Source organism: Ictidomys tridecemlineatus, chromosome 1 (genome assembly GCF_052094955.1).
Source record: "Ictidomys tridecemlineatus isolate mIctTri1 chromosome 1, mIctTri1.hap1, whole genome shotgun sequence".
Lineage (NCBI taxonomy): Eukaryota > Metazoa > Chordata > Mammalia > Rodentia > Sciuridae > Ictidomys > Ictidomys tridecemlineatus.
Genome location: NC_135477.1, coordinates 118,315,998 through 118,329,020, shown reverse-complemented (window position 1 = coordinate 118,329,020; position 13,023 = coordinate 118,315,998). Strand labels below are relative to the sequence as shown.

The 13,023-nt window shown below is 36.8% G+C and overlaps 1 protein-coding gene and 1 long non-coding RNA gene across 3 annotated transcripts in view; one reads left to right on the top strand and one right to left on the bottom strand.

Moving 5' to 3' along the window:
- Positions 1 to 249: 249 nt before the first annotated feature.
- On the bottom strand, positions 250 to 6,594 carry Srp19 (signal recognition particle 19). The gene is made up of 5 exons (XM_005327233.5): positions 6,440 to 6,594; positions 5,772 to 5,847; positions 3,097 to 3,168; positions 2,893 to 3,004; positions 250 to 792 (listed from the first exon to the last, which is right to left on the bottom strand). Exons 1-5 carry the CDS (start codon positions 6,478 to 6,480, stop codon positions 659 to 661), a joined length of 435 nt encoding a protein of 144 aa, XP_005327290.1. The 5' UTR covers positions 6,481 to 6,594; the 3' UTR covers positions 250 to 658.
- The window catches only part of LOC144376976 (uncharacterized), an 80,822-nt gene continuing 74,358 nt past the window's right edge, over positions 6,560 to 13,023 (top strand). Inside the window, exons 1-3 of one of the 2 annotated variants that reach the window (XR_013437422.1) lie at positions 6,560 to 6,883; positions 7,664 to 7,711; positions 9,362 to 9,469. This is a non-coding gene — a long non-coding RNA (uncharacterized LOC144376976). Of the gene's footprint in view, positions 7,712 to 9,361; positions 9,470 to 13,023 lie in introns of both variants that reach the window. The other variant, XR_013437423.1, reaches the window with a different exon arrangement.

Sequence of the window (13,023 nt, the reverse complement as noted above, 5' to 3'; positions counted from 1 at the left end):
TATAAAATCAGCAAATTTAAAGCATAAGGACTTTCTATATTACAGAAAAAACAAACAAAACCCCCAGAAACTGAACGATTACTGTAAAGTATTAAAAGAATGATTTACAGACTGTTCATTGATCTCCCCCTATAAGAAAAGTTACCATTTTCTTCTCTTGTAGGGTTGCATTGTCCAAGTTTACACTACCTATTTACTCTCTTAATGCCTCCTTTACTGGCATTAATTGCTTCATAAGCAAAAGTCATAGGCAGTTTGAAAATTTTATTTCATTAACTTAAAAGATGAACAAAATGTGTATTTAAAATCTTATTAAGCATTTATCTGACATACATAGAGGACAAACAGGATTTCAAGTAACTTATGAGACAGTCTACTGCCATTTAAAAATATTCTTTTATCCACAAAACCTCTTAATTGAAAGACAAAACAAAACCTCCAAAGCAACAAATATCTTGTCTTTTATACTGTACAAATGTTAGATGCAAACTTCTGATTTATTTATTTCATTGTCAACTCTGATGATGAAGATGGGAGGTATAAATGTTCCCAGTTCAGTCAAATGATGAAAACAAAAAGCTGTTTCCCTCAGATACAAAGAAGTCTTCTTCATTCATGTCTCTCACAGCAGGATCACATACTTGATGCTCATACCAGATCATTTCTTCTTCTTTCCTTTCCCTTTTTTACTTCCCTCTCCTTGCTGAAGACTTGGGTCACCACCTCCTGTTTTTTGTGTCCTTGTTTTTAGCTTAGGTATCATTTCTGCTGCATACAACATTACTGATTTACCTAGGAACCAGAAGTTAGGTTTAGTGTATAATCTAAGACATAAAAGATCATTAACTTGAATATTGTAAAGTCTAAGAAACTGCCACATCAAGAAAATAGGAAGACATTTTAAATAATCAAATGATCATAAAGACAGTAACTTGCTCAAATTAGTGCTTTTGCTGGAGAAAATATTGAGAACAAGAAAAAAATATTTACGTGTACAAAGTGAAAATATAAAACATTAAGTTTGAAACAAAAATTCTGTTTTGTTGGGTGTGATAATGCATATCTGTAGTCCCAGCAACCTGAGAGGCTGAGGCAAGAGGATTACCAGTTTGAGACCAGCCTCAGAAACTTAGTGAGACCCTGTTTCAATATAAAAATAAAAAATTAAAAGGGCTGGAGATGTAGCTTAGTGGTAAAGTGCCCCTAGGTTCAATCCCCAGAACCAACAAAACAAAACAAAAAACAAAAAAATTATGGTCTTGGTTCTAGTAATTGGCTGAAAGATCAATGAAGAATATATCTAAATACAACAAACTAAAAACAAGAGTCAGACTATCATTATAACTTAAGCTTCTGAAACACAGGGTCTCTCAGCCTTTTAACAACAAAAAAGTCATTAAGCTAAACAGATCTTATTCATATGCCCAGACAATCTATACATACATGCACCCCTGCTATGCCCACCCTAACCAGTTACTTTCCGTACTCCAATAAATGAAGCTCCTCAGCTTTGCTCTTTTTTAGTGACTATTATCTAATTAGAAACAAGAAGCAACCTTTTTTTCAAACACAATTTTTACTTCTATTTTTTTTTCTTTTTTTAATATTTATTTTTTAGTTTTCGGTAGACACAACATCTTTATTTTTTATTTTTATGTGGTGCTGAGGATGGAACCCAGCGCCCCGCACATTCCAGGCAAGCACGCTATCGCTTGAGCCACATCCCCAGCCCTTACTTCCATTTTGAAATCAAAAGCTCTTTTTGCTTGTTTTTGGTCTTTTGAGAGAATATAAGAAAATGTCAAAGAGAAGAAAAAAATATATTGGAATGTATTATCTATCACATTTGAGTCAGAATCTTAATATATAACAATACCTACCAATCCGGATAGAATTTGGTATATAAGAACCAATCAATCTGAATTTGACTAAAAACAATCACATTGTCAAATTTCCTGTCATATTGTTTTTAGTTGAATTAAACAGAAGAATTTAATTAAATTGAATGAAAAAAATTAAATAGCTTCATTTCTTAAAATAAAAAACAAAATTTCAGAAAAATAAATAACATATAAACACTTACCTTACCAATACTCAGAACTAATAGTTCCCTAAACTCTCCACTCCCCACCCCCACCCCACTGCTTTAAAAAAAAAATTACAAAAAAACCCCCAAAACATTTCTACAAATAATATACCTATTCATCTTCAATAAATAGCAATATTTTATCTTTAAATTTACCTAAGTGGTATTTACTATGAACATTTTTTTGTTCACTCAATGTTGTTCTTTAGATTTATTAACAAGAGAAATTATTATTAACAGACTTCAAAGGTCTCTAGGATCTGAAAGAGCAACTAACGTTCACTGATTTATTAATTTCATACTTTTTTTTGCGGGGGGGTGGGGTGTTTACCAGGGATTGAACTCAGGGGCACTCAACCACTGAGCCATATCCTCAGCCCTATTTTGCATTTTATTTAGAGACAGGGTCTCACTGAGTTGCTTAGCACCTCGCTTTTGCTGAGGCTGGCTTTAAACTCATGATTTTCCTCCTGCCTCAGCCTCCTGAGCTACTGGGATTATAGGCATGCGCTACCACACCTGGCTAATTTTATACTTTTAATCTGGGAACAATGACAGTCTTCTAGAAGTTTATAAAATGCTCATCACACAATTAGTAAGTTTCATCACATTCTCAGAGATTCTTAACCTAAAAGAAATTAAAACTACTGTTTACCTCTTTCCATAAGCAATAGTCTTTTCTCTAAATTAATATGTAGAATGTAAATTCATTTACACCTTTCAAAAGGTCAGTTTTAGAACCTCTGTTGTGTCACAGAAGAAAAACATATTCCTAAAGTTTATTTATTCATTAAAAAAAAGCTTACGTGATGGGAACTGTACAAGACAGAGGCTGCCATCTTCCTGTCTGAGCTGGACCCGGACTCTGCCTCTGTATTGAACATCACGATTCCATTCTCTAGAGTACATTTTATTTTTCTAATGTAAATAAAACAAAACAAAAACAGGCTTTTAAGAAAGTCATCATATCAATGAGTACAGAAAATAGTGAAGGAAGAATCACATCATACCTCAACAAACACATTAAGTCCAACTGCTGAGCATACATCTTGAATCTCTGTAGCTGTAGGATTTTCAACAGCCTGAACAGTTAAAAACAAAAACATTAAATAGCTTAGCTTTAAGAGAATACTGTTATACAGTTGTATGAATCACTTTAAATACTATGATCAAAACATGTACCTAGGGGCTGGGGCTGTAGCTCAGTGGCAGAGCACTTGCCTAGCATGTATGAGGCACTGGGTTCAATCCGCATCACCACATAAAAATAAACAAATAAAATAAAGGCACTCTGGCCATCTACAACAAAACAAAACAAAGATTTACCTAAACCCTATCTTTTCTTACTAGGTACAGTGTTTTCACATTTTAATTTTAAAAATTCCTGGGAATTACACTGATTCATACTTGTGTGTCTTTCTTCCAACCAGAACATAAATTTAATGAGAGCAATGACTTTGTTTTATTCACCAGTATTTTCTCTAACATCTAAATTGGTACTTTGACTATAGTAGGTGCTTAATGAATATAGACTGGTTGAACACATATAACCACTTAAGAAGCAGTATCTAATAAAGTTTAATTTATGTTTCCCTATGGCCTTGAAATTTCATCCTATGTGTGTGTGTGTGTGTGTGTGTGTGTGTGTGTATTTTCCCCCCAATGGAAATAAAAAAATATATATTCATCAAACACAAGCTCAAGAGTGCTCACAGCATTATTTGTAATAGCCCCCAAATTAGAAACAACCTAATTAATCCATCAAGAGAACAAAGGAATGTAGTATTCTGCTGGTAGTGGTTTCCAGCAAGGGAATTTTACTTTCCTCCCCACTTTTCAGACAGTTGGCAATGCTTGGTGATAACTAGAAAAGATGGATATTTATCATCTAGTTGGCAGAGGCCAGGGATGTTGCTAAACATTATAAAATGCACAGGACATACCACTATATAAAGAATTATCTGGCTCAAAATGTCAATGATGTTGTTGTTGGGAAACTGCTACAGAGCAATGGGAATTAAACTACACTCAAAGGGTTTAGGGTTAGCTCAGGGGGACAGCACATACTTAAGCATACACAAGGCACTGGGTTCAATCACCAGCAAAAAAACATAAAAAATAAACAAAAACCTACATTCAAAAATGTGGACTAATCTTATAAGCTTAAAGTTCAGTGAAAAGAAGACATAAAAGTACACAGCAAATAATCCTATTTTTATAAAATTCAAGAACAAGCAAGTATAATGTACGGTGCTGGAAATCAGGATAGTGTTATCCTTATATAAGAGAACATATGTGGAGGGGACACTGACTGGGAAAAGACATAAGAAATTTTCCTATAGCTGATAATATTTTTAAAATTTGTGGGCTGGTTACCCAGATGTACTCCCATTGTGAAAATTGCTTGAATTATTAAATTTATATATGTTATATATAAAGTTTAAAAAAATTCAGCCATTCTTCTGACAGAATCTGTCACAGTGGCTTGACAGGGCATTATTCCAGAACAAGTGCTTTGATATCTCTTTTCACCTGAGGCAGCAAAGTAGACTGTACACATTGAAAAAGCAGCAAAATAAGAGACATTAAATAATACAAAAATATTTAATTCATTGCTTCAGACCAATTCGCCTTAAACTTGTCATTAGGTTATACAATGTAAATGACTCTTTAAATGTAGAATATGGCTGGTAGTGGCATGTAATCCCAGCAGCTCGGGAGGCTGAGGCAGGAGGGGGATCACGAGTTCAAAGCCAGCCTCAGCAAAAGTGAGGCACTAAGCAACTCAGTGGCCAAGTGCCCTTGAGTTCAATCCCTAGTACCCACCCCCAAAATAAAAATAAAAATAAAAATATACTATGACACACTGGGCATGGTGGTGCAGGCCTGTAATTTCAGTGATTGGAGAGGTTGAAGCAGGAGGATCCCAAGTTTGAGGCCAGCCTTAGCAACTAAGCAACACCCTGCCTCAAAAATTAAAAATAATTTCTTAAAAAATAATTTTTACTAGTGGCAAAGCACCCCTGGGTTCAATCCACATTACAAACAACAAAACAAAACAAGTAAGAATGTCTTTAATTTTACATTGGGCAGTTTCCAAACTGAAGCCAACAGACCACCTGAAAACTTGAGTTTTCCTATCCCAAATCCCCCTATTTTCCTGTTGCAAGCACTCTACCACTGAGCTACATCCCCAGGACCTGATTCTTCCCTTTTAAAAAGTACTAAAGTAAATTTACCTCTTTAAACTGCAGAGCTGGGTGGCACATGCCTGTAATCCCAGCCACTAGGGAGCCTGAAGCAGGAGGACTGCAGCCTCAGCAACTGAGGGAGGCCATAAACAACTTAGAGAGACCTGTCTCAAAAAATAAATAGAGGGCTGGGGATGTGGCTCAGTGGTTAAGCACCCCTGGGTTCAATTCTTGGTGAAGACTGTCATAATTATGGTTAAAACAGACACTCCCCCACCCCATTTTATTCTTTACAAACACAGGTTCATTAAGAACTGTTTCAAAAATCCCTTCAACCTATGCAACAGTGTCTTTCCGGTTTCATCAACATTAAGGAAAGCACTCTAATCTTGGCTGCTGTTCTCCTCAGGCCTTAAAGAAATGCAGTGAAGTAAATGAAAACTTTGTGGCCTGTTAGGACAACCTCCCTGTCCTAGATATCAGTCACCACTCACCTTACTTATGGGGATCCTCCTTCCCTCCGCGATGGTCTTCTTATTATTTAAATAAGCAGGATAGATACAAATAAACCTGACACAGAAAAAGCACAGCTGTTATAACGAGATCAGTGTTCCAGTCACCATCTTCGTGGCAGGGTCATCTACACTATTAATTGCTTAATTAATAGTTTTTCTTTAAATTGCCTTTTACTTAATTCCCTTAAAAAGAAAACTATTCATTCCCTTATGGAAAAATAGAACACTACTGTTAGAGAAGGTTAAAAACAACAACGAAAACAAAAACCGATACGGTAACTGTTAACGTTAAGCAAAGCTGCCCATCAAAAGTTCCAGGGGGTGGAGTCCACCTTTCTGCACGAAAGCACAGCGTAGGGAGTATTAAAAACTTTGTTATTCTAACTCATGACCTCGTAGCACCTCAAATCCTCTTTTTCTGATACAAAGACTGAGATACCTAGGCTCGGGAATTTAGCGACCCTGCGAAAAGCTTGGTACTGCAGGCTTCCCGGCCCGGGAAGAGACGACGTGGAGTCTGAGGCTCACGTCGAGCGCAGGGGGCCAAGCCCTTCTCAAGACCTGGGGGTGGGGAATTGCGGCCCAGCATCTGCGGCATCGCAGCAAGGCCCCCCACCCCTTTTTTTGGTCCCCAGCTCAGGACTCACCTGTCTTGGTCCGCCGGGGACCGTGAGGCGGCGCAAGCCATGTCCACAGACAGCACAGACTCCGCCCACAGAAAATCAGCCGGAAGTTACGAAACCACCCGCTCTTCCGGCGGAACTCCGACCCACCAAAGTGGCCCTGCGTTCGCTGCTTTTCAACGCCGTTTTGTTCCAGCACCTGTCGCTCGGAGCCGTGACGTCTGGATTGACGTGGCTTGTTAACCTTTCTTCTCGCGAGAAGACTGAGAACGATTCCTTCCCACTTTTCTTCCATTGGAGTGCTTTAGGGGCGTGGATTATTATTTATTTTTTATTAATTAATTAAACGTTTCCTCGTTCCCCGCTTCACACCAAAGTTGGGTGATACTATTTACGCTCGCCCGTGGGTGAAGGCTGTAAGCTGATGGGAGTCTGTGTAGTATGAAGCGAAAATACAAGTTAGAGCAGGCAAGAAAATGTTTTTTATGTTTAATTTTGTTTCCACTCCTACTTCCCGCAGATTGAACCTTTTTTTTTTTTTTTTTTTTTTGTGCTAGGTATTGAATCCAGGGCTTTGAGCATGCCAGGCAATCACTCTACCAACTGAGCTATACTCCCAGTCCAAGATTGAACTTTTTAAAGTGAAGGAATTAGCAAAATTTTTGGTAGTTGCGTTTCAACGTACTATATGTTAGAAACTTTACTATTCACCTTTTAAAACGTCTGAAGGACATCCTATAGACTAAAATTAATCATGATTTTGTATGCTTTGTTGATGTGTAGGGAGAGGAACACTCCACCTCCATCTTCTTAAGAGTTTCAGCTGGCTCCTAGAATTAAAGTGACATAAGGTGGATTAAAAGGAGAAACGGGTAGTGCAAATTTAATGTCGTACTGTAGATTTAACAAAAAAATAAAGATCCAAAGAAGCAGGGCCAGTTACTTATAAACTGCATTATACAAATAATAGTGTGAAGAAGCAACTAAATCATTTGGGTAGGCGTAAAAGATGAGTTATTATCAAAAGCTGTACGGAATCCTCGAGAATAAGGACAGTGTCTTTCACAGGGGAATTTCATTTTTTAAAAAAATGGCAGAAATGTGGAAGTGATCGTTTTGAACCTGCTGTTTTTCACGTGTCTGGTTTACTTAATATGTTATTGAATAGCATATTTTAACCTCTTCAATTGCAAAGCATTACTTCACAGCATTTCTGTTCAACTAAACATACCTTCATTCCTATATTAGCAGTGGCTGTTTATTCCATATTTACAATGGAACTTTTCAAAGAAACAGGTAAGACATTTACTTTATTTATAGATAAAAAAAAAAAAAGACTCAAGAACCAACTAAACAAAAATCTCTCCAAAAGCTGAGTCTCAGTGAGTTTGGATAATTTGCCCATTTGCAGTAATAATGGCTGAGTTCAGGGCATCAGTCTCTCTCCCACTCTGTATATCTCTGTATCTATCTATATGGTGATATAGATATATAGAGCTCTCGTTTTTTTCTCTTTGCGCGCGCGCGCACACACACACACACACACACACACACACACACACACACACACACACACTAGAAATTAAGGAGATTGTCTGAAGTTTAATGCAGTAACCTGGTTACCATGGAGTTGTTTTTTTAGAGCCATTTAAGTAATTGGGGACAAAAGGGCAGTATTGGTGGTTACTTTTTCTGGCTTATACACATTAAGGGAACTAATGACACAGATGATGGAGCTAATATTACTTAGTGCCATTTCTTTTTCTTTTTAAAATTTTTTTTCAGTTTTCAGTGGACACACATCGTGACTTTTATTTTATGTGGTGCTGAGGATCGAACCCAGCACCCTGTGCATGCCAGGCGAGCACGTTACTGCTTGAGCCACATCCCCAGCCCTATTTAGTGCCATTTCTATGCCACTCTGGTATTTAACTCTACACTATTTCTGAAATACTGTTCAAGGAGAGAGGCTTGATTTGTGATATTGCAAAGTGAGAGAAAAAAAGTGATGGAGGAGCAGCCATAATAAGAGATAAAACATCTGTTGAAGGCTTAAGATTAAAAGTATTTAATAATAAAAGACAAGGTTGTGGGTAAAAAAAAAAGACAGTAAAATTTCTTTTTTACAAAGATAAAAACAAAACCCTATAAACAGGGGTGGGGCTTTAGCTCAGTGGCAGAGTGCTTGCCTAGCATGTGAAGCACTGGGTTTGATCCTTAGCACCACAAAAAAATGAGCAAAGGCATTTTATCCATTTACAACTACAAAAATAAAAAAATATTAAAACCATATAAACATACAAATAGGAAACAAAAGTTTATATATAATTTAAAAACCCAGACCAGTGTTGAAACATTTCAGCAGTAGTAAACATCAGAAGATAAGAGTTCTGTGGAAAAAGAATTGTGACCAAAATTATACTTTGTGTGAAGGCAAAAAAATAAGCAATTTTAAACTAAGAGTAGAATTAGAAAGCATATCCCTAATTTAGCTTTTCTGGAAAAAAAAAACAGGAAATATTTCAGCCAAGTTAAATTAATGTAAAGAATTAAAGAAAATCAAAGACATGAAATATAAACAATGATGAATACTGAAAACTGATACTTAGATTTAATTACTGATAATAATAGTGAAGTTAATTTTAATGATTAGTCTGAAAATTTAAAACAAGTGAATAAATACTAGGAAGGACAAAAGAATTAGGGTGCCAACTGAAATAGCAAACATCTCTTTCTAAAATCATCGTAGTCACTGCACCGCCAGGGTCTTCACTGGCCATGCTACCCCAGCTGGGACCTTGGACTCAAACAATGTTGCTATGTTTCTCTTTCCTTTTGTTCTCTCCGTCTCTTCTCCTCAGCCCCCAATTCCTGGACCACCCCAAGAATTTCAAATTCTTGCCTTTCTTAAGCAAACTTACTAAAATCCCCCTATCCAAATTCCAGGTTTATCTTTATAGATCCCCAAATCAAGATCCTCAGCTAAAGGAAGGTACCTTCTGAGAACTTTTCTTTAACAGGATTCATTCTTACAAGAGGATGCTACAGTTTCAGGTAACTGTTCTTTTGTACAGATTAATTCCTGTTTCCAACATTGACAGTCTCACTGTTCCCATGATAATCTTCATTTTCTCTTTGTATGTCTAAATTTTCCCCTTCATTTGGTGATATATTATTTGGCACTTAAAGATTATTTCATGACTGATGTTTATCTTGTTTTCTTCATTGTATTTAATGCCTTTTCTTCAGAATTATGTTTTGGCATATATCTGCCATACTGGCTTCTTTGCATTTGCCTGTATAAGTGTGGTTATACGTTTGGTTTTATTCATCTGGGATCATTTAAAAATCGTTCGGTAATGCAGTATTTCATTTTTTTTTTAGTTGTAGATGGACACAATATTTTTATTTATTTTCATGTGGTATTGAGGATTGAGTCCAGCGCGTCACATGTGTGAGGCAAGCTGAGCTACAACCCTAGCCCGATAGTGTTTATTTTATTATATGTGATCAGTACATTTATTTGGTACTGTTCCTCTACTTTATGCTTTGTTTTGATTAACCCTTCCTCAATTCCCCTTTGTTCTTTAGCATCTTATTCAAGTATCTTTAGTTATTTTAATGATTTACTAGCTAAAACCTGGAAAAACTGACTTATTTTTTTTTTTCGTTGTAGATGGACACAACGTCTTTATTATTATGGGGTTCTGAGGGTTGAACTCAGTTCCTCACATGTGCTAGGCAAGCATTCTACCACTGAGCCACAACCCTAGCCCAACTTCTTTTTTTTTTTTTAAGAGAGAGTGAGAGAGGAGAGAGAATTTTTAATATTTACTTTTTAGTTCTCGGCGGACACAACGTCTTTGTTGGTATGTGGTGCTGAGGATCGAACCCGGGCCGCACGCATGCCAGGCCAGCGCGCTACCGCTTGAGCCACATCCCCAGCTCTGCCCAACTTCTTTTTTAACATTGGGGTTTCCACTAAATTAAAAAAATTAAAATCATGTTCTTCCAAGTTAAAAATAACATAGTATCTGTTGACATTACTTATTTAGCATGTTTTTACCTCTTCCCTACCTTCTAACTCTTGTTTCCCTATTTGTGTTGGAATAATCTTGAATTTAAAATCATAAAAATTATTAAGCATTTAATTTTTTGTTTATCTGGACACTTACACTGAGATTCATTGTCAGAGTAACCACAATTATTTATACTACTTCTTTTTTTGGCAGGGGTAGGGTACCAGGGATTGAACTCGGGGGCTTCTGAATGCTGCATGTTGTTCGGTGGTGTTTTTCTTCTTTGCCATTTGGTGTTGTAGGAATCTGATGCTAATCTTTTTTTTTTGGCAACTATTTCTCTCCTCACTAATGTTTTTAGAACATCTTCCTCTTTCTGGGCATGGTGACACATATCTGTAATCCCAGTGACTTGGGAAGCTGAGGCAGGAGGACTGCAAGTTTTGAGGCCAGCCTCAGCAACTTTTACAAGGCACTAAACTACTTAATGAGACCCTCTCTTGCCCCCCCCTCCCCCAATAAGAAAACAAAAAGGGCAAAAGGTGCCTAGGATGTAGCTCAGTGGTCCTTGAATTCAATCCTTACTTCCAAACAAAATCACCACCAAAAGTAAACAAAACAAAAAAACACAAAGTTATCTTCTATCTTGAAATTTAAAAACTAAGGACACACACCTAATGAGGGTTTCTGTTAGTTTCAGGTTACTCCAGGAACAAATTGAGTTTTATTCACAAGTGCCCCCATTTGGGGGAAAGCAGAACTAGGTCTCAGAAATGGCAGGGACTGCCAGGCATGGTGGTGCATGCATGTAATCCCAGTGACTTGGAAGGCTGAAGCAGGATCGCCAAGTTCAAAGCCAGCCTCAGAACCAGTGAGGCATTAAGCAACTTGGGAGACCCTGTCTCAAAATTTAAAAAAAGGGCTGGACTCCCCCTTCCCCCGCCCCCCCCCAAGAAAAACAAAAACAAAAACAAAGCAAAAAACCTGTAGGGACTGTGGTGGCTCCTGACTTGCCTCTTACTTGCTTTATATGCCTCCCTGCCCCCACCAATCTGTTCCCATTTCCTCTTTTTCTACAGTCTGCTTCCTCTTCTATTAGGCTCCATGATGTCAATTGTAGTAATCAGCCTATGGGACCTTTCAGTTCCCACCAGCCAGAAATTTTCTTTGTGACAACTTATTTCAAATTGATTAGCCAAGTCTTTTTTTTTTTTTTTTTTAAAAAAAAGCTAGACCAAACAAGTCTTTGGATCCTAATAGGTAGTGTAAGTAGGGCACGTAATGTCTGGCATTTCTTTCAATAGCCATTTCTCACTAGTGTTGTTTTATATTCAGTGATCACTTTTGCTACTATACATTGAACATTTTCAATAAAAAAGTAACATAACTTTAAGAGTAAGTGAACAGTCATAAATGTAGAAAAAAAAATTACCCTGAATATCAGAGGAAAGAAAGTATATTTAGCACCAAGAACAGTATTATACATATAGAACATACAGGTTAAAAGAAGCATCAATGGCCTAACAAAAAGCAGAATATACTTACAGATCACAGAATTGAGAACAGAAGGAAAATAACCTGGGGTATACAGAAGCCACATAGGCTCCAACATTACAAAGTAGTATTTTAAACTCAGCATAGTATTAGGGAAATATGGTTAGTGGAAATGAAAAAAAATTATACTATTTCAGCCACAGTGACTTTTGAAAAATTATTTTTGTTTGGTAAATTTTACCCATCTGACTACTCTTCAGCTCTGGGCAATTTACTTTTGCATTGCTGGCACTCCATTCTTTCTCTTAGATGAAAAGAAACCCCACCTGATTATATGAATTCAGATATAGTGCAACTGGCTCCCATCAGCAATGGACTCATCATTTTACTTAATTAATTTTGTGTAACATGATCCATATTATACATAATCAAGAAAAATATGTACTATTTGCTCTTTACAGCATTTATCTTTCATTATTTCCCTCATTAACTTCTAGTGCCCTGATAATTTATAAAGTTTATCCTCAATTATCAGACTGATTTGACCATTCATTAAATATTAATAAATTGGATACATTTTCCTTTCATCTGAAACCAATCTTCCCTCACCTCCAAGTTCCCATTTCCAGTCTCTTCTAATCTTATTGCCATTTCAAATTAAGATACTTTGGCTTTTACAATAATTGTTTCAAAGGAAATATTAGCTGATCCTTCAGACATAATAATGTAAAAATTACTTGTTCATTCATGTCGGTAAGTTTGTTTCTTATCGGGAGTTGAGATGGATTATAACAGATTGAACAGCTCAATATTCAAGTCTTAGGTCTACAGAAAGGAGAATCTGTTGGTAGATTAAAAGTTCAGTTGTTGAATTCATCTGGAGCCCAAGGCAATCACTCAAAGAGCTTCATTGTGGTAACTGAGGGCAGTAATTCCCAAAGTGTGGTCCTCAGGACCAGCAGCACCAGCAGCATGTTTGAACTTGTTAAAATACAAATTCTTGGGGCCCACTCTAAACCTACTCAGTCCAATTACCAGGGTGTGACCTGGCTGTGTCATAAGCACTAAAATTCAAATGCACCCTTGTTTCAAAAA

Bases quoted from the DNA above. Each gene is read 5' to 3' on its own strand.
- Srp19 (XM_005327233.5), bottom strand. From the start codon at position 6,480: ATGGCTTGCGCCGCCTCACGGTCCCCGGCGGACCAAGACAG. The intron at 5,848-6,439 runs GTGAGTCCTGAG...TTTCTGTGTCAG, and splicing joins TCCCCGGCGGACCAAGACAG to GTTTATTTGTATCTATCCTG. The intron at 3,005-3,096 runs GTATGATGTGAT...TATTTACATTAG, and splicing joins GACTTAATGTGTTTGTTGAG to AAAAATAAAATGTACTCTAG.